Source organism: Dermochelys coriacea, chromosome 1 (genome assembly GCF_009764565.3).
Source record: "Dermochelys coriacea isolate rDerCor1 chromosome 1, rDerCor1.pri.v4, whole genome shotgun sequence".
NCBI classification, from domain to species: domain Eukaryota; kingdom Metazoa; phylum Chordata; order Testudines; family Dermochelyidae; genus Dermochelys; species Dermochelys coriacea.
This window is the reverse complement of record NC_050068.2, coordinates 351282333-351301917: the sequence shown is the minus strand read 5'-3', so window position 1 is coordinate 351301917 and position 19585 is coordinate 351282333. Positions and strand designations below refer to the sequence as shown.

Sequence of the window (19585 nt, the reverse complement as noted above, 5' to 3'; positions counted from 1 at the left end):
CTAACTGGGCCTCCGATGCTCGACAATCCGTATCCACCTGCTTGCATAGCTCACCCACGAGGGGCCTGGCTGAGGTCAGCTGCCCCCTCACACCTAGACTGTCAGGAGGAGCCCTGGACACGTGGCACGCAGCCTCCTCCTTGAATGGCTTACAAACAGAACGTCCCCTTTCTTCTTTTGTGGGGCCTAAGCCTGGCTGATATACAACTTCCAGCCTCACCCCAGGAAGGCCCCTCCATGCCTTGAGAGTGCTTCTAGGCTAATCGAGGAGGAAGTCCCAAGCCCAGTGGCTTGGAGACTATGAAGCTGGCACTTCTGCATTACAGGCATCCGCATCCTGGGGATGCCTACAGAGAAGGTTCTCACAGGCTGCACCCCCTTCTTCAGACAGTGCCACAGCACCCAAGGTGGGGGCTGGATCTGATGCTTCAAGGCACCAAGGTCCCTTGGCCTGAGTGCCCAAGCAGATCAAAGACCCTTTTGCGACTAGGGTATGCTGCAACCCAAGGATCCCCATGATCTCTGGGGGCTCACTAGTTTGCACGGTGGGTGCAGGGCAAGAGGCTGCACCCAACCCAGAGGGATCACGGGGAGGAGGCTTGAAGATCGCAGCTCAGGAAAGCAGCTGGCAGCGTGTAACTCAACCCCTGCAGGAGTGAAGCGCTCTGTCCAGGCCACGCTGCCAGGTGTCAGCGCAGCATGAGAGTCTAAGTTCCCCTGAGCCAATGGCTTGTCAAGCTGAGGCGATTATGGCACATCAGTTTCCTAGCCCGCAGTAGATGTGCCCAGCATCATGTCCGACTGCCTCTGACTGCCCCAACCTGACGGATCAGTTGGGTGAACTGGAGGTGGCCTTTCTGTGAGAGACTGAGCGAGACTCAAACCCACGGCCTTCAGGATCGTAGTCAAGCACCTTAATCGTGCAGACAGGCCCAGGGCTAAAACTGCCATCTCCTAACCCACCCTCCCTGCCAGGAGTCCAGAGCCAACTGGGCTACGTTGATCTCCGCTGAGAAGCGCTGTCATCACCCCTTGGGCGCCCCTTCTGCTGCTGGCTCCAGACAGAGTGCAGCCCAGCTGACTCTCCTGGAGCAGGAAGGGCGCTGCAAGAACATTTGCTCTGGTCAGTGACTGGGATGATCAGCGAACATGACTAGGAGGGGCCATTTTTACAGCCCTATTTCTGAGCATAAGCTAGGCCCTGCCTCAGACTGCTGGAGAACAAGCATGAGACCAGATTACCACATGAGACTGTTTGAAGAGGGGGTTGTAGACCTTCCCCACAGCAAACGTTGGCCCCACTCAGCCTATCCAGCGCAGCTGGGTGGTCCCAGCTCTTACCTATGGACTGTGGCTGCTAGGCTCTGAAGCAGCTCTGTATGACAGACAGGGCTTAATGGAGAAACAGAATCTCTGCTGGCTGCATGCATGCCCAGTGGGAATGGCAACTATTCTCACAGACAGATTCGTCCATGTGGGAGGTCAGGTTAGCTGATGGCCAAGCCATGCTGTGCTTTCAGGTGACACTCTACAAGAGGGTACCACAAGGAGGGAGTTGAGATGGGACTCTCCAACCATGGCCAATTTCCACCCTTTGTTAAGCAAGTAATTAGACACCTTACCTAGTCCATTAGCCAAGCTGCCCTAAGTCACTGGGAGGAGCCAGAGGCAGCTCAAGGTGGTTTGCTGCTGTTCCATCCCTAGTATGTGGGAAGCCACTGTCTGCACTAACCACTTGACCACCTGCAGTGCAGCTGTAGCCTCCTCCTGCCCCTCCTGAGTGCACGGACCCCCAAACCCACTTCACAGTTGATCTCAGGAAACCAGCTTCCAGCAGTGATCCCCATCGCACCCTGGAGCAGAACAGGGATGGAAACATCCCTCACCCATATATCCAGCCTTGGAAGAGCTGCTGCCATTTCACACACTGGGAGGGGAAGGCAAGTGCAAGAGGGCACAGAAACGAGCAGGTACCAACCTGAGCTCCCCCTGTAATGGGGATGGTGCATGTCAAGAGGTTTCCAATGACGTTCTCCAGCGATGCACTCAGCCCGTCCACATAGATGGTATAGATCAAACCCAGGCTGTTCTGGAGGAGCAAACAGAGCACAGGTGTATCCACAGCAAGAAGCAGACAAGTCACTGGAGCACAGCATGGGAAGCTGCTCATTTGAAACACAGGTACTGGCTGGGGCTCCAAGCAAATCACACGGAGCTAACCATTGCAGCCCAGCACTTGCACATGCAGACAGTGTGTCCAGGCCCAGCCAGGGCTTGGAGCCTGTCTGCTGCAAACGCTTCAGAGTGACATTTGCAATCCTGGTCGCCAACAAGGGATTGTGTATTTCTTGCACAAAGTTCTTTGCAAATCAGTGAGAGAGTCCCTGTCCAAGGGGTGCAATCTCAGCCACAGACAGCAGGACAGGCCTCAGCTTGATGCTACTGGTTTCCCAGTGGCACCAAGCTGACCTCCGGCACCACCAACAATGCACTTCAATCTGCAGCCTTGCTTCAGTCAGCACTGAGGGAGAAGAAAATCCATCCAGGCGGAGGACAGCCCTAGTGCCAGAGTTCCAGAGCCCCTGCACCTAGCCGACAACTCTGCAGGTTTGCATCAAAATTCTCATGGAAAGACAGCACTGTCCATTGGTTAGGGCTGTGGGCGATTCTAACTTTCAGGAGATGCATCTGTGACCCACCACACATCTATCTTTAGCTAAGACTCTTGGTTTAGTGCATGAGCAGCCTAACCCATTCAGGACAGGAGAGTGTCCCAGTCCAGCATTAGGCTAACTCACTGGGATGGACAGATCTAGACTATATGCTGTGATAAGATCTTGCAACTACTATCTAACCAAAGTGGAGAGCGAGCAAGGGCAGTGTGAAGGAGAACTGGCTTGTGTTGTGAAAGCAATAGGCTCCATGGGACACTTACACCATCCTAGGTGCATTTCCTTGGTCTTCAGACCCTAACCAAAGGGGGGAAATGATGTAAGCCCAGGCCCCAACAGGGCAGGATTCAGGCGCTCTTGCTGCTTATCTGCTCCTGGGAATTACTACGCCAGAGAGCTCAAGTGACTGAGCAATGAAATCACATAGCCAAATGAACCGTGCAAACACTGCTCACGTTCCCAACAACAACAACCCAGGAATGTGGAGGGATGCTCTGGCCAGACTGCAAGGCAGTCAGGTGTGCTGAGGCTGAGAAGTGCTGCAAGCTGCCTCAGTGCAGCCTCCAGCAAGGGCCAGGACAAACTGCCCCCAGAATTCGCTCCACACATCACACACGCAATGGCACACAGCTGCTCTTCAATTCCATTTGGTTAGTTACCACCCGAAGATGGGCATCACAGGACCTTTCCCCTGCCACCTGGGGCTAGGAGCTTCCTTTCCACAGCCCTTCCCATCCCTGCTGGGTTGGGCGAACCTCAAATTCAGATCTCCAGCCCAAGCTGCCCCCTGCCCATCACGGCTACAGTAAGGTCGAGTCTCTGTTCCACACTTTTACAAGCAGGTCTTGTGCACTGCAAGAGAATGACACTTCATGTCCCTTGAATTTTTTCAGGGCCCTTCAATAGGGATTCACCTTGCCAAAATCTGAATGAGCCCAGGAAACACTATGCAAGTCCTAAGAAGCACCATCCCAGAGTCTCCACCAGTTGGATACAGCATTAACTCCAGAGTCCCAGCTGGTCACGTGAGCGGTGCCTACATCCTCAAATAGTTTCTTCTGGGTCCTTTCACACAACACCCCTGTAAGGCTGCAGCCCAGCATAAGGGGCCAAGGACTGGAACAGATGTTGTTGACAAGTTCCCTGCATAGGGAGATTGATGCAGAGATGGTACCTCGAGTCTATCACTGCCTGGCTTTTATGCTGGGCTCGCCAGGTTACCTGATTGCCCAAATGTCTTGTTCACAAGACTGTTACCATGCCCTGCCCCACTGCCCCCCCCCAAAGAACTCTCCCACCCCTGGGACCAATACCTGCAGAGGGACAGGGCCACTGTAGCCTGGGGTTCCCTGACTGGCTAATGGTGATCTCAGCCTCCCACCTAGATGATTCAGGAAAAACAAAGAGCCCTGGAGAACTTCACACTTAGAGAACATCTGCTCTGGAGCAGTCAAAAGACATTGTAGACCCTGTCTCTGCAGCTTCTTGCTCAGGCCTGCTAGGTTCTCATCTGGGCAGCTGTTCAGAGAGCTCTGCCAGCTAAGCCCCCAAAGTGCTTCCCCCCTTTGGGACATGCAGCACAGCACACCATTCTTATTGTTCAGAAAACTCCAAGTGCTGTGCCACGCAGGAACCCTGGACATCGCCAAGGGAGGGCCTGACCAGTACCCCAAAATAGGGAATGCATTTCTGGACAGCACCAAGACAGTAGGTCAGAGGAAAGGCTAATCAGACCAACCCCAGAAATGTTATAACTCCCACAAAAAGCACAGTAGGTCTTACTGCCATCGGGAGGGACAGACCCACTGACTTGGGGAATGACAGCAGCCAATCTAACCACACAGCTCAAACTGAAGCCACCATGCTAAGGCATCACGCCAGGATGACCCAAGTGTGGCCCCTTCAATGCAGGTCTCTGGTTTGAGGAGACTGCATGTCCCAGCATGCAATGCTCTATTTCAGTCTAAGCGACTTGGCTACATCAGATACCAGGGCTGGCAGTCTCCATAGATGCACCTTCCCACTGAAGATGAGAACAGTCACTAGTCTCTGCCATTTACCAATGTGTCTCGAGCGGGCATGCTGACAGATGGCATGTAAGCACCGCTTCACAGCCAGCACACCCATGGTCCCCCTCCCATAGTACAAGGGCAAAGCTCTGTGGACTTCAACATGCTCTTTGCATTTGGACCAAGAGCTGAAGAAGAGAATGGCAAGAGGAATCAGACAGTCCATCCAGCCACAAGGATCACATGCTTGTCTTGACAAGCAAGGAGCTACTGACACTTAAATCATACCCACCTAAGCTGAGTTTTGACAACAAGCCAGGCTGTAACCTGCACCTTTCCAAGCCTTTTACAGTCTCATAACTGAGCAAGCATGAAGAATATAAAGATCGGAGATAAAGGCTCCATCAAGAACATTTTGTGCTTAGAATTTTACTGAGAGGCAGGGCAAGGCTGCCAGCTGCCCAGCCCAGGCAGGTCCTCACCTTGCAGCTCCACAGCCAGACAGCGTGGGGAAGGGTCAGAATAAGCTACCACACACACACGGCTTTGAATAACTGCTGGACGTGAGCAGAAGGTCAGAGCAGGCACCATACCAGTAAATCCCTCAGGGTGCTACTGGATGCTCTCTCTTATATGCCCAATTCTCAGAAGCAGAAGAGTTGGCTGACAGTGGTTCCCAGGGCCAACGAATCTATGAAAGGGAAAGTCCCTCCATCCCCAGAGAATCCAGACACCACCCTCTCCTTCCCAAATGCAGCACTGCACTGCCACTTACCCGGAAAACCTCAGTATGGTCCAGTCGTGACACTAGCACCAAACTCTTAGGAGCAAAGAGCTGTGCAGGCTGGACGTGGGACGATGACTCCTCTTCCTCCCCCTCACCACTCCTTGAGTGGCTCTGGGACTGGGGAGAGAGACAGATCAGACACACTGCAGGGACTTGAGGGGAGAGACACCTCCCCACTCCCAACCTCAGACAGCTACACCCCCAGGTGAGGCAAGTACTACAGGACATTGTGGCTCTCCTCTGACAAAGGAGTGCTGGGTACAACCAAGCTGGGCAGCGGGCAGCCACAATTCTCACTCTCACCTGCCTGCCCAGCCACCCCCCCCACCACACTTTCACAGGTACCCTGCCCTCCCCACCGCCCCACGGGGAGCGTTACCTGGGCACTCGCAACAGCCTCCCAGAAGGTGAAGCAGGCGCAGTAATGTCGCTCGGAGCTGATGTCCGTCAGCACGGCAACGAAGAAGGTGGGGGGATTCCGCTCGGTGAAGAGCTGCCAACCACTCGGCTGACAAAACTGCAAGAGGCGAAGGTAAGAACACAATGGTTAGCTGGGCCTGACTTGTGCAGCCCACTCAGGAGCAGGAAGATGCAGGCTGACCCATTTCCTCTTCCCCCAGCCCCTCTCCCCGCATGCACACACACACACACCACTTATGCAGCAGGTGTCGAGAGCTCCTGGTGGGGGCTGTACATGAAAAGGACAAAGCTGCCGGACTGTCAGCTCCTCAGGGCAGGGAGCTTAGCTTCTTACCTATCTAACATGCCAAGTACTTGGCGGGATTCAGACAGACAAGCGTGGCTCAGAGTTAGAGTGGCCAGCAGGGAGCAGTGGCCAGCATTCATGACAGAGCCCCTTTCTTTTTACACACAGAGCAGTGAGCAGCATAACCATCTTCCAAAAGATGTGAAGAAACCCGCCCTAGAGAAGCCCTCAGGGCAGCTGTTAGAAGGCAGGCAACGGAAGAGGGCGCCCAGGATAACAGGCTGAACAGAAGCACCTGTTCCCATTCAGGCCAAGGGACCTCCCCTACTGTCTCAGAAGAGCTGCAAGATCTCGCTTGGCCAGACTGGCAGAAGAGAGCTGCGCTGAAAGTCTGACATTGAGGAGGTGGGGCTGCCTTTCACAGGCACACTGGTCTGCCCTGAGCTGAACCTGGCTGTGGAGTCTAAACTAGAGCAGCCCCTCTCCCTCATCTAGGAGGGTCAGTTGGATCCATTTAATCAGTGTCCTGGGCAGCTGCATGCAGACGAGGCCCAGCAGCTGTCGGGGAAGAGGCACTCCAAGAAGGCATCACTGCACTGTAAGTTCCTGGGGGTTAGGCTTATGTCCTATTTGGCACTATACTGTACAGCAGGGGTCGGCAACCTTTCAGAAGTGAAAAGAAAAGGAGGACTTGTGGCACCTTCGAGACTAACAAATTTATTTAAGCATAAGCTTTCATGAGCTACAGCTCACTTTATCGGATGCATTCAGTGGAAAATACAGTAGGGAGATTTATATACACAGAGAACATGAAACAAGGGGTGTTACCATACACACTATAATGAGAGCGATCAGGTAAGGTGAGCTATTACCAGCAGGAGAGCGGGGGGAAAAGAAACTTTTTGTAGTGATAATCAAGGTGATTACCTTTTGTAGTGATAATCATTTCTAGGTCACAAAAGCTTATGTTCAAATAAATTTGTTAGTCTCTAAGGTGCCACAAGTCCTTCTTTTCTTTTTGCGGATACAGACTAACACGGTTGCTATTCTGAAACCTTTCAGAAGCAGTATGCCAAGTCTTCATTTTTTCACTCTAATTTAAGGTTTCACGTGCCAGTCATACATTTTAATGTTTTTAGAAGGTCTCTTTCTAGAAGTCTATAATATATAACTAAACTATTGTTGTATGTAAAGTAAATAAGGTTTTTAAAATGCTTAAGAAGCTTCATTTAAAATTAAATTAAAATGCAGAGCCCCCCGGACTGGTGGCCAGGACCCAGGCAGTGTGAGTGCCGCTGAAAATCAGTTCACGTGCTGCCTTTGGCAGCGTGCCATAGGTTGCCTACCCCTGCTGTACTATACACTGACCAATGAGTAGGGGATCCAATAGAGGGCACTCCTCCCTCTGAATCAGCATCCCAGCCTGGGGCTGCTCCAAACGCTGCATTTCAGATGATGTTGTGAGCTCAGAGATCCCAGGGGACTTGCCACAAGAGCTACCCCTGGGGTCCCAGCCCAACTCCATGGGGGGGGAATTCCAGCCTTCTGGCTGAGAATTCCCCATGGGGTTTTCACTGATATTGGGCTTTTCCTCACTTCCTGCCCTAAACAACTGTGTAGTATTGCTGCGTGCTGTCCAGTTACCACAACTTGTGGGGACTTTTTAAAAACCATGTTCCTCTGAATGTGGAACAGAGCAGCTCAGCACCACCCACTCCTTCCAGCCACCATCACCCCTTCTGTCACAGGCCGGGGAAAGTGATAGGCTGATGCTGAGAGATGGCAGGCTAAAGGCAGGCAGCATGTTGCAGGGTTCTAGGGGGTGCAGCGTTGAAGTGGGATAAGGGGAGGGGGGACTCAAACTCCACTACAGCAAGGGATTGCTTAGCTCACATTCAGTACCTCGGCTACAGCCTCCATGGGCAGGTGAGGTGGGGACCCCCCGTTTCTCCTGGGTGCCACTGAATCCCCCACGCCTCATGCAGGAGGTGCTGGTTGAGTCTGCTGAAGTTCTCCCGGGGAGAGTCGCACAGGCTGCAGGGTTCCGTTCAGAACTGACCCAGAGCGCCCCACAACTGTCGGGGGGCGGGAGTGAATAAGCCACGCAGCTTGCAGGATGGAGGCAAGGATTCCCCTATGGCTCTCACAGAGGAGTCTGCACCAGAAGCATCTTCCAGGGGAAGGCGAGGGCGAGCACAACACAGAATTGAAGCAGCAGCTGGCTGGGGTGCGAGGATGAGAAGCGCTCCGGGACTGCCCAGAGCACCGTGGGGTTGAAGGATTTAGACAACCTGGGTCGTTTCAGCGGCTCTGGGTTCAAAAGGCAGCAGCTGCAGCTCGCCTCAGCAATTCTTCCCTCTGCTGCACCATGAGGGGAACTTGCCCTGCTTGCAGCCTCTTTCCTGGCAGCACTGGTGGGCTGGCTGACTGCAATCTCTTTGCCTCCCTCTCATGGTCCCAGCTCTGCGTGATGTACATCCACTGTATTGCTGTGTGCTGTCCAGTTACCACAGCTTGTGAGGACTTTTTAAAAACCATGTTCCTCTGAATGTGGAACAGAGCAGCTCAGCACTACCCACTTCTTCCAGCCACCATCACCCCTTCTGTCACAGGCCGGAGAAAGTAATAGGCTGATGCTGAGAGATGGCAGGCTCCCCGTAAAGCAATGTGGATTCCTCTTCCAGACCAAAGCCCGTTGACCTGATCAACAGGGAGGTTCAATCAGGAGGCTACTGGATCCCTAGGGCTAGAGAGATTTGGTCAGCCCTGAAGCACTCTCTAGTCTATATCCTCTCCAAAGCTACCAGCTACCTATTTATCCACCTCTTCCCACTATGTAATTTTAAGGCACCCATCATAGTGGGACATAAGTGATGACCACAATGGGTGTCAAACACATTTTCAAGTGTCCAGATATTACAGTGATATGGGCATGAGGGACAGAAACCCTGCAGAGTTCTTTTCTGGGGCTGAGGTTGGAATCCTTTGCTTCTCCAGGTCCCTCACTCCTGCATTCCAGAGTTTGTCATTTCCTCCATCACTTCCTCCTGTCACTGTCCCCAAATCATGCTGCCTCTGACCTAGCTGCCCTACCAATTGGCAGCAGTGAGATATGACCCAGTGGAGTTATCAAGCTAGTCAGATTCCTTTCCTTATTGAGCTTGGGTCTGAACCCTCCATAGAGGTTTATGGTGGGACTTTCCTCACTGAATCGCCTAGCCCAGGAATTCTCCCACATGGCTCTTGGATCCTGCTTGGTGGCAGCAAAAAAGAGCAAATCCAACAAAGGAGACTGCAGCATGCTTTATACTCTGCCCCAGGTGTCCTGTGGACCACTACAAAGGCTCTTTGAGCAGAAGGAGGGAGAACTTGCATCCTGCAATGGGAGCTGCCAAGCCTCAGGAACGCTGAAGGGCAGAGCACTCCTGCACCCAGGTAAGAGGCAGCTGAGCTCCAAGGACCCACCTACTCCATGCAGTACATTAATCCCACCCTGTGTCTGATCAGTACTGGGCTGCACTTCAGGGTGAGGACAAGTTACCTACTGTGCAGTGCAGGAGCATCTCCTGAGCCAGAGATCCCAATGCTGGCCAGAACTCACAGTCCATTTGATTTCCTGGGTCCAAATCCCATAGAACTGCCCTCAGCGGGAGCAACACACTCCTCATTTGAGGGGGCTGTACCCACCACGTAACTCCGCACCTTCCACTGGGGGCTCAATGTGCTGCACAAACATCTCCTGGGAACCACGGAAACAAGGACACAGGCAGCTAGATCACATTTTCTCTCTTTATCAGGAAATCCGCAGCAGGGTCCCAGCATCTCCCAGCCTGTCAAAGGCCATGAGATAAGGAGACAGTCCTTCTAGCAGACAGCGGCTCATCAGGGCTCCCTTCAAAGGCAGACAGCTCCACACAGAGGCACATAGAGCTCCATGCAAACTGCTCCCTTCCCCCTCAAGCCCTGGAGCTGTCTGTGCTGTCTCAGTGTCCTACAGGACTGAGCTCATGACTGACCGATTCTCCTGAGACTGCCCCCTCTAGTGGGAAATTCAGCGAGGTCACAGCCATCCCCATTACCAGAAACAGGCTCAGCTCTGTTCTCCCTAGGTCAGCACTAGCTGTCTCCCCAACACCTCTCCTCTGTTCCGAGGGATCTTTAACCTATTTCAAAGACAAGCACTATAGCCTGCAATGGCCTGCAGTGTGCAATCATCATTAAAAAGAATTAGAGGAACAAGGCATCAAAAGGAGTCCTCTATATAAATACACCCCAGGCTATTGCTATGGTGTTGAAGTCATGCTCAAGCCAAAGCAAGGCAGCCAAGTTATGTAAACCCAGGTCCTTCTCCAGGAGCTGGAGGCCAGCAGGTGCAATCAAGGCTTAGATCAACCTCACAGCAACAGAATGCCTTCAGAATTCAGTCCCCAATGCATGAGACACAACAAGGGCATGACAGGCCAATTAAGACACATCAAGGGCACGACGGGCCAGCTTCCAGCTGGGAGCTCCTCCTGAAAGCAGGAGGAGGAGAGAAGCTAGATTCCTGGATATAGCATCTGGTTTGCACACCTATAGCATCTGGTTTGCTCCTCCTCAAACGAGCAGCAGATACACTTCCACCCTTCAGGCCTGGAGTTGTGAGACTACAATCAGTGTCACTGGCAGCCCAACATAAGTGAGGCTACCCAGCTTACTAACCCATACACAAAGCAACACAAATTAGCCATGTGTTTATAAAACCCCTTGTTCATGGAAGATGTAACATCTCTGCCCTCCGCTGGTGCTTACAAGCTAAGCAGGGTCAGGCAAGGTGGACATCTCCAAAGAACGCTGGCCCTATATGCTGCAACTGACGATTCAGTAGGGGGATCCACCTGCTAGCAACCCTGTGAGTCAAGACATCAATTGCATTAATTACTTTAAGTAGATATGGCATTCTACATATCCTGTCCTGATGCGCTGTGTAGAGTTGCTGTGAGTTGTCAAACGCAGGTCATGCTCCAACCCGGAGATGGTTGAGCAGTGATTTTATACAGGAGACAGAAGTTCCGTTTGGTTTTTTAGGTGTGCTAGCATTGCTCTGCATGAAAAGTCATTATCTTCTCTCCTTATAACCCAAATCACTGCTGCTGGCTGCCAAGTGAGGGAGAGGGCAAGAGATGAGCTAGCAGAGAATGAGTAATCTCAGCTTTGGGGAGAGCCAGATAAGAGGAATGGAGTTCCTTATCTATGTAGATAAGAGTCCTCTAGATAGCCCTGATCCTTGAGTCTCCAGGGGCTGCCAAGACCCGAGCTCTGCACAGACTGCTCCTCTCTGAAGCAGCCTCTCCCCCCAAAAGTCACTTCTGCTACACCTAGGGGAAAAGAATTCTGGTTTCTACGTCCAGGGGGAGGTAGGGCCGAGAGCTGGGCTGCAAAGAGCCTGACTATGACACCAGGAGCCAGCTTTCAGAGGTCACTTGATTACAGTGTAGAAGTACCTTCACAGGGAGACAATACCGGGTACAAGAGGGCTCTTTGATCTAGAGGAGACAGGCAGAATAAGAACCAATAGCTGGTAGCTGAAGTCAGACAAATTCAAATTGGAAATAAGGCCCCATTTTTTTTTTTTAATAGTGGGGGTGATTAACCACTGGAATAAGCTATCCAGGGAAGTGATAGATTATCCACTTCTTGATGTCTTCCAATCCAGACTGGCAGCCTTTCTGGAAGATATGCTTTAGTCAAACAAGTTATTGGGCTCAATACAGGGGTAACTGGGTAAAATTTAATGGCCTGTGACCCAGGAGGTCAGACTAGATGATCTAATGCTCCATTCTGGCCTTAAACTCTATGAATCTATCAACCATATTCATAATCTCATCAAAAACAGTATCAAGTTTGTCTGACAAATCCTATTTTCCATAAAGCCATGTTGTCTGACATTAATTATGTTCCTACCCTGTAATTATTTATTGACTGCATCCTGTATCAGCATTCCCAAGAGTCTGCTTGGGATCGATGGCTCACAACACAGGTCATCCTGTTTACCTTTTATATATGGGGACACTAGCAAAGGCCAAGCTCTTCAAATGCCTGCATTAGTATGCAGTGAAGACTGCTGGACAGAAATGGCTGCTACATGGGAGACAATGGCAGCCTAGAAAGCTCACACCTAGAGAAACTGCCGGCTCCATCCTTTATCAGAGCCAGGCTGCGATGCCACATATGACTTTGCACTCTATATTCATTACCAAGCTTATCTACTGAGTGTGGTCACCCTATTTGCATGTATGTATCATTCTTGTATCTGAAACTAGAAATACGAAATATAACTGAGGGCCTATTGTAATTATGCAAAGTGTGAGCCATTAATGGTGGTTTGGAATCTTGATGGTTCCCATGAACCAAGACCATTGACTGTGGATGGCTGTTGACTTGCAGGCCTTCCTGTGAGCTAGGCTGGCAGGAATGAAGGCTTGGGGTCTCACAGGACATGTGACCATGTCACCTGATACTGAAATCCATCTTAAACCTGGTGCTTTTCCATTTAGGAGAGGTGGGAACCCAGAGAGGAACAAAGGATTCCCGCCTAGTGCAAAAGATATATAAGGGAGTAGAACAGAACAAAGGGAGCTGCAGTCATGAGAAATCCCCTAGCTACCACCTAAGCTGGAACAAAGACTGTACCAGGGGAAAGGATTGTGCCCAGACTAGGAAGGAGAGAACACCAAGATGACACCAGCACTACCCAGCAAGTTCCTTTAGCACCAAAAAATGTGTCTGCCTTTTCTAGAGAATGAAGGAACATGCGAACCCAAAACACCACACTGAAAATGGGGTCACCAGGAGAATGAAAGGAGAGATCCTGAGTGCATGGCTGATCTCATTACATGTGCATACCACAGCTGGGAGACAGCACGGGACATCAGACAGTGGCTACATATTAGAAGCAAGGCAAGAATTATCAGCCAAAGACAGGGGATCTGAAGGCATGTGTATGCTGCTCCCTGATTTCACATTCACTCTGACAGCACACAGGTTGTCCAACAAGGAACAGATGTATGACCAGGCCATGCCTCCACTGAAGGGAAAAGCACGGGCAACATCAGCAGAGCCTGGAGATGGGGGCTTCACCTTCTATTCATGGGAAGTCCTGAGAGGTAGGTCTGTCTCTTGTGCAGCTTTCAGCATGGCTACAGCTGGTCTGACCATGTTATGAGGGTTCCCTGCCAGTGAAGCATCCTGGGGTAGAAACTGCTGCTGCCCCAGGAATCGGCCAAGCAAGCGACAGAGCTCTGCTGCCTAGCTCCCAACTGCAGAGAGGGCAGGTGGAGATTGTGGCTCATTCAGCACTCCTGAACCTAGGAACTATGACGGGAGGAAAGTAGTCATCAGGTGTGAAAGCAGAACCACAAGGGGCAAAGCCCAGAAGAATCACTAATGCCCCCTTCCTCCAGTTAAGATTCCCAGGCCTACTAGCAGCCTTCCTGGCCTGCATTTGCTATGCAATGTGACCCCATCAGCAGGGGCCTCATCTCTCTTATGCAGGGAATGCAGAGGAGGAAAGGTCAGTGAGAGCTTGGGGACGAGTGGCTGCTGCTCTACTGCGACCTTTCCTCATCCCAGGGAAACAAGTGCCCCAGATGGGCCAGACCCTCCCACCCCGCCCCAAGAAACACCATTGTGCACAGCATGCCTGAACACAAACAAGAGACACAAGGCACTGTAAGGCAGAGACCCTTTAGGGCATTAGAAAACACAGCTGGCTGGACTCACACTCCCATGTCTCTGCATCAGGCTCCCTGGAATCTGCCAGGCTGAACAAGTTCACCTGCCAGACACACACACAGGTCCTCTCCTGTGAGCACTGAGGAGAGCCCCACAGGCTGGGGCCCTGCCAGGAGAGGGATCCACTCAGCCATGAAACAAGATTGGGGAAGCAGGGGAGAATGTTAAAGCCAGCACCCTTCTCTCTCTCACTCACTCCCTCTGACACCCCCTTATTCACCACTGTCATATAATTAGGACATGTTTTGTACAAAGTATGCCTTCTGAGGTATCATTCTCCAAGTCTTGATTTGCTAGACAGTAATCTCTTATTGGATCATAGGTGCTATCATCGTGTGTGAAGTTCTGAAGTTTGGCTACATATGTGCTACTGAAACCTGTTGTGAGGTTGAGAATACTCACAAGCCGCCTTTCAGGTACAACAATAGAAAGGCCAAACACTGTTAGTGACTCATTGAGGAGATGCACACAAGCACCAGGGTTATCCCAGGAACTGTGTGCAACAGAAACCTGTCAGAGACAGCCCTACGCAGTGGGAACTGTTTGACCCAGGTCACAGCCAATGTTCCCTGTAATTTTTGACAGGCCGTGTGCGCAAAACATTTCTTCTGAGCAAATTGTTGTGCTTCTGTGCAAATTTTTGTGCGCGCGGTGTTTCGCCATGTGCACAGAGTTTAGGATCTGTGTGTGCACACGCACAGCTTAGAGGGAACAGTGGTCACAGCACAAGAGCTTTCCAGCAAGTTGGAAGAAGATATAAAAGGAGACAAGACATGAGGGGACCTTGTTCTCCCTACACCACCATACCTGAAAGTACCAGAGGAAAAGGACTGAACTGGGGGAAGAGGGGAGAGAGAAAGAGTGCTGGTTCCAGGCTGTGTATGGAAACTTGGTGGACTGCTTATATCATCAGTCAGGATGAGAGATTACTGATTCAGATCCTATCTAATACTGTAGACTTAGTTTGCATTTTGTTTTATTTATTATGGTAATCTACTTTGATCTGTTTGCTATCACTTATAATCACTTAAACTATCTTTCCGCAGTTGTTAACTCTATTTCATATTTTACCTAAAACACTGTTTGTTGAAGTTCAAAGGGGATAAACCTTAGCTCATGAACAAGAGTTGGTGCACATCCACTTTCCTTTGTAGAAGTGGCAGACTGGGTAATAAATTCATACTGGTTGGGTTTTGACTAGGGCAGGACGGTACAGCTCTGTGGTCTTGGGCTGGGGAGCTGGTGGTAATTTTGGCTGTAGCCTCTTTATTATGGCTTCATGAATGGCTGGCCAGAGCATTCATGAACACAGCTGGATGTAATCCCTGCCTGTGGATGTTGGTGTGAGTGCAACCTTGGAGGGCTTTGCAGCTTGTCACAACACCACAGTTGTGACATTATCTGATTAAAATATGACCATGTAGATCATTGTTGCTACCACTGTTATATAATTCAACAAATCTTGTTTGTTAGTCTCTAAGGTGCCACAAGTACTCCTTTTCTTGTACAAAGTGTATCAAGTAAGGCATCTACGGAAATCTTATGATTTGCTGAATATGATTATACTATTTGTATGCATGTATTGTTTTTGTATCTGAAGTTATGAATATTAACTATGTACCTGTATTTCGTAAAAAGAAAAGGAGTACTTATGGCTCCTTGGAGACAAATTTATAAGAGCATAAGCTTTTGTAAGCTACAGCTATTTCCACTGTATGCATCCGATGAAGTGAGCTGTAGCTCACGAAAGTTTATGCTCTAATAAATTTGTAAGTCTCTAAGGTGCCACAAGTACTCCTTTTCTTTTTACGGATACAGACTAACAAGGCTGCTACTCTGATACCTGTATTTTGAATGTTTGCGCTCCCGTGGTAACACCCACAAGGTATTTAGCCTCCACATCTTGAAAGGACTGGCCCATCAAGGAACACTTAACTCACAATGGACCATGGAAGACGCCCATCCACACATACCTGATGGACTTTCCTGTGAACCTTCTAACTAGAGTATGGGTAATGGCCTCTACTATGACTAAGTTTCAGAGTAGCAGCCGTGTTAGTCTGTATTCGCAAAAAGAAAAGGAGTACTTGTGGCACCTTAGAGACTAACAAATTTATTTGAGCATAAGCTTTCGTGAGCTACAGCTCACTTCATCGGATGCATTTGGTGGAAAATACAGAGGGGAGATTTATATACACACACAGAGAACATGAAACAATGGGTTTATCATACACACTGTAAGGAGAGGGATCACTTAAGATGAGCCATCACCAGCAGCCGGGCGGGGAGGGAGGAAAACCTGTCATGGTGACAAGCAAGGTAGGCCATTTCCAGCAGTTAACAAGAATATCAGAGGAACAGTGGGGGGTGGGGTGGGAGGGAGAAATACCATGGGGAAATAGTTTTACTTTGTGTAATGACTCATCCATTCCCAGTCTCTATTCAAGCCTAAGTTAATTGTATCCAGTCTCGTTGGAGTCTGTTTTTGAAGCTTTTTTGTTGAAGGATAGCCACTCTTAGGTCTGTGATCGAGTGACCAGAGAGATTGAAGTGTTCTCCAACTGGTTTTTGAATGTTATAATTCTTGACGTCTGATTTGTGTCCATTCTTTCTTTTGCGTAGAGACTGTCCAGTTTGGCCAATGTACATGGCAGAGGGGCATTGCTGGCACATGATGGCATATATCACATTGGTAGATGCGCAGGTGAACGAGCCTCTGATTGTGTGGCTGATGTGATTAGGCCCTATTATGGTATATCCCCTGAATAGATATGTGGACACAGTTGGCAACGGGCTTTGTTGCAAGGATAGGTTCCTGGGTTAACGGTTCTGTTGTGTGGTGTGTGGTTGCTGGTGAGTATTTGCTTCAGATTGGGGGGCTGTCTGTAATTAAGGACTGGTCTGTCTCCCAAGATCTGTGAGAGTGATGGGTCGTCCTTCAGGATAGGTTGTAGATCCTTGATGATGCGTTGGAGAGGTTTTAGTTGGGGGCTGAAGGTGATGGCTAGTGGCGTTCTGTTATTTTCTTTGTTGGGCCTGTCCTGTAGTAGGTGACTTCTGGGTACTCTTCTGGCTCTGTCAATCTGTTTCTTCACTTCAGCAGGTGGGTATTGTAGTTGTAGGAATGCATGATAGAGATCTTGTAGGTGTTTGTCTCTGTCTGAGGGGTTGGAGCAAATGTGATTATATCGTAGCGCTTGGCTGTAGACAATGGATCGAGTGGTATGATCTGGATGAAAGCTAGAGGCATGTAGGTAGGAATAGCGGTCAGTAGGTTTCCGATATAGGATGGTGTTTATGTGACCATCGCTTATTAGCACCGTAGTGTCCAGGAAGTGGATCTCTTGTGTGGACTGGTCCAGGCTGAGGTTGATGGTGGGATGGAAATTGTTGAAATCATGGTGGAATTCCTCAAGAGCTTCTTTTCCATGGGTCCAGATGATGAAGATGTCATCAATGTAGCGCAAGTAGAGTAGGGGCATTAGGGGACGAGAGCTGAGGAAGCGTTGTTCTAAGTCAGCCATAAAAATGTTGGCATACTGTGGGGCCATGCGGGTACCCATCGCAGTGCCGCTGATTTGAAGGTATACATTGTCACCAAATGTGAAATAGTTATGGGTCAGGACAAAGTCACAAAGTTCAGCCACCAGCTTAGCCGTGACAGTATCGGGGATACTGTTCCTGACGGCTTGTAGTCCATCTTTGTGTGGAATGTTGGTGTAGAGGGCTTCTACATCCATAGTGGCTAGGATGGTGTTTTTAGGAAGATCACCAATGGACTGTAGTTTCCTCAGGAAGTCAGTGGTGTCTCGAAGATAGCTGGGAGTGCTGGTAACGAAGGGCCTGAGGAGGGAGTCTAAATAGCCAGACAATCCTGCTGTCAGGGTGCCAATGCCTGAGGTGATGGGGCGTCCAGGATTTCCAGGTTTATGGATCTTGGGTAGCAGATAGAATACCCCAGGTCGGGGCTCCAGGGGTGTGTCTGTGCGGATTTGTTCTTGTGCTTTTTCAGGGAGTTTCTTGAGCAAATGTTGTAGTTTCTTTTGGTAACTCTCAGTGGGATCAGAGGGTAATGGCTTGTAGAAAGTGGTGTTGGAGAGCTGCCTAGTAGCCTCTTGTCCATACTCCAACCTATTCATGATGACGACAGCACCTCCTTTGTCAGCCTTTTTGATTATGATGTCAGAGTTGTTTCTGAGGCTGTGGATGGCACTGTGTTCTGCATGGCTGAGGTTATGGGGTAAGCGATGCTGCTTTTCCACAATTTCAGCTCGTGCACGTCGGCGGAAGCAGTCTATGTAGAAATCCAGGCTTCACCTTCAGCCCCCAACTAAAACCTCTCCAAGGCATCATCAAGGATCTACAACCTATCCTGAAGGACGACCCATCACTCTCACAGATCTTGGGAGACAGACCAGTCCTTGCTTACAGACAGCCCCCCAATCTGAAGCAAATACTCACCAGCAACCACACACCACACAACAGAACCACTAACCCAGGAACCTATCCTTGCAACAAAGCCCCTTGCCAACTGTGTCCACATATCTATTCAGGGGACACCATCATAGGGCCTAATCACATCAGCCACACAATCAGAGGCTCGTTCACCTGCGCATCTACCAATGTGATATATGCCATCATGTGCCAGCAATGCCCCTCTGCCATGTACATTGGCCAAACTGGACAGTCTCTACGCAAAAGAATGAATGGACACAAATCAGACGTCAAGAATTATAACATTCAAAAACCAGTTGGAGAACACTTCAATCTCTCTGGTCACTCGATCACAGACCTAAGAGTGGCTATCCTTCAACAAAAAAGCTTCAAAAACAGACTCCAACGAGAGACTGCTGAATTGGAATTAATTTGCAAACTGGATACAATTAACTTAGGCTTGAATAGAGACTGGGAATGGATGAGTCATTACACAAAGTAAAACTATTTCCCCATGGTATTTCTCCCTCCCACCCCACTTTCGATGAAGTGAGCTGTAGCTCACGAAAGCTTATGCTCTAATAAATTTGTTAGTCTCTAAGGTGCCACGGGTACTCCTTTTCTTTTTTCTCCTTACAGTGTGTATGATAAACCCATTGTTTCATGTTCTCTGTGTGTGTGTATATAAATCTCTCCTCTGTTTTTTCTACCAAATGCATCCGATGAAGTGAGCTGTAGCTCACGAAAGCTTATGCTCTAATAAATTTGTTAGTCTCTAAGGTGCCACAAGTACTCCTTTTCTTTTTACTATGACTAAGTGAAGCAGGCATAGACATGTGACTTGTCCACAGGACTCCAAATCCCATCTTGTTACCTGTAATTTTCCACCAATTAGAACAATGGGTTTCCCTTCACTTGGAGCAAGCTATAACAGGCCCTGGAAACATCTCCATTTTGCCTCTTTCCTGCTCAAACCTCTGGACTATGGACTTACACTCATGGGAGCATTCTAACCAAAGGACTGAGGACCTTCCAATGATTTGGAAGCAACCAGAGACTTAACAAGCCAGCAGTTTATTCCATCACTGCTTCAAGCCTGATCCAAGAACCTTGCAATTGTTGTATGTATTTGATTCCTTTAACCACTTTTAACTCCCATCCTTTTTTCTTTCTGTTTTATAAATGTTTAGATATTAGATACTAA

The 19585-nt window shown here is 49.7% G+C and overlaps 1 protein-coding gene across 19 annotated transcripts in view; it reads right to left on the bottom strand.

Annotated features, from left to right (window-relative positions):
• Positions 1-19585, bottom strand: part of SBF1 (SET binding factor 1) — a 163618-nt gene that overhangs the window by 42714 nt on the left and 101319 nt on the right. For 10 of the 19 annotated variants that reach the window (XM_038396481.2, XM_038396501.2, XM_043499991.1 and 7 more), the window contains exons 3-5: positions 5848-5985; positions 5457-5585; positions 1979-2089 (exon numbers count right to left, since the gene is read on the bottom strand). In XM_038396481.2, coding sequence (XP_038252409.1) covers positions 1979-2089; positions 5457-5585; positions 5848-5985 — 378 coding nt within the window. The remainder of the gene's footprint in view (positions 1-1978; positions 2090-5456; positions 5586-5847; positions 5986-19585) is intronic. The other 9 variants (XM_043499947.1, XM_043500007.1, XM_043499973.1 and 6 more) reach the window with 1 other exon arrangement.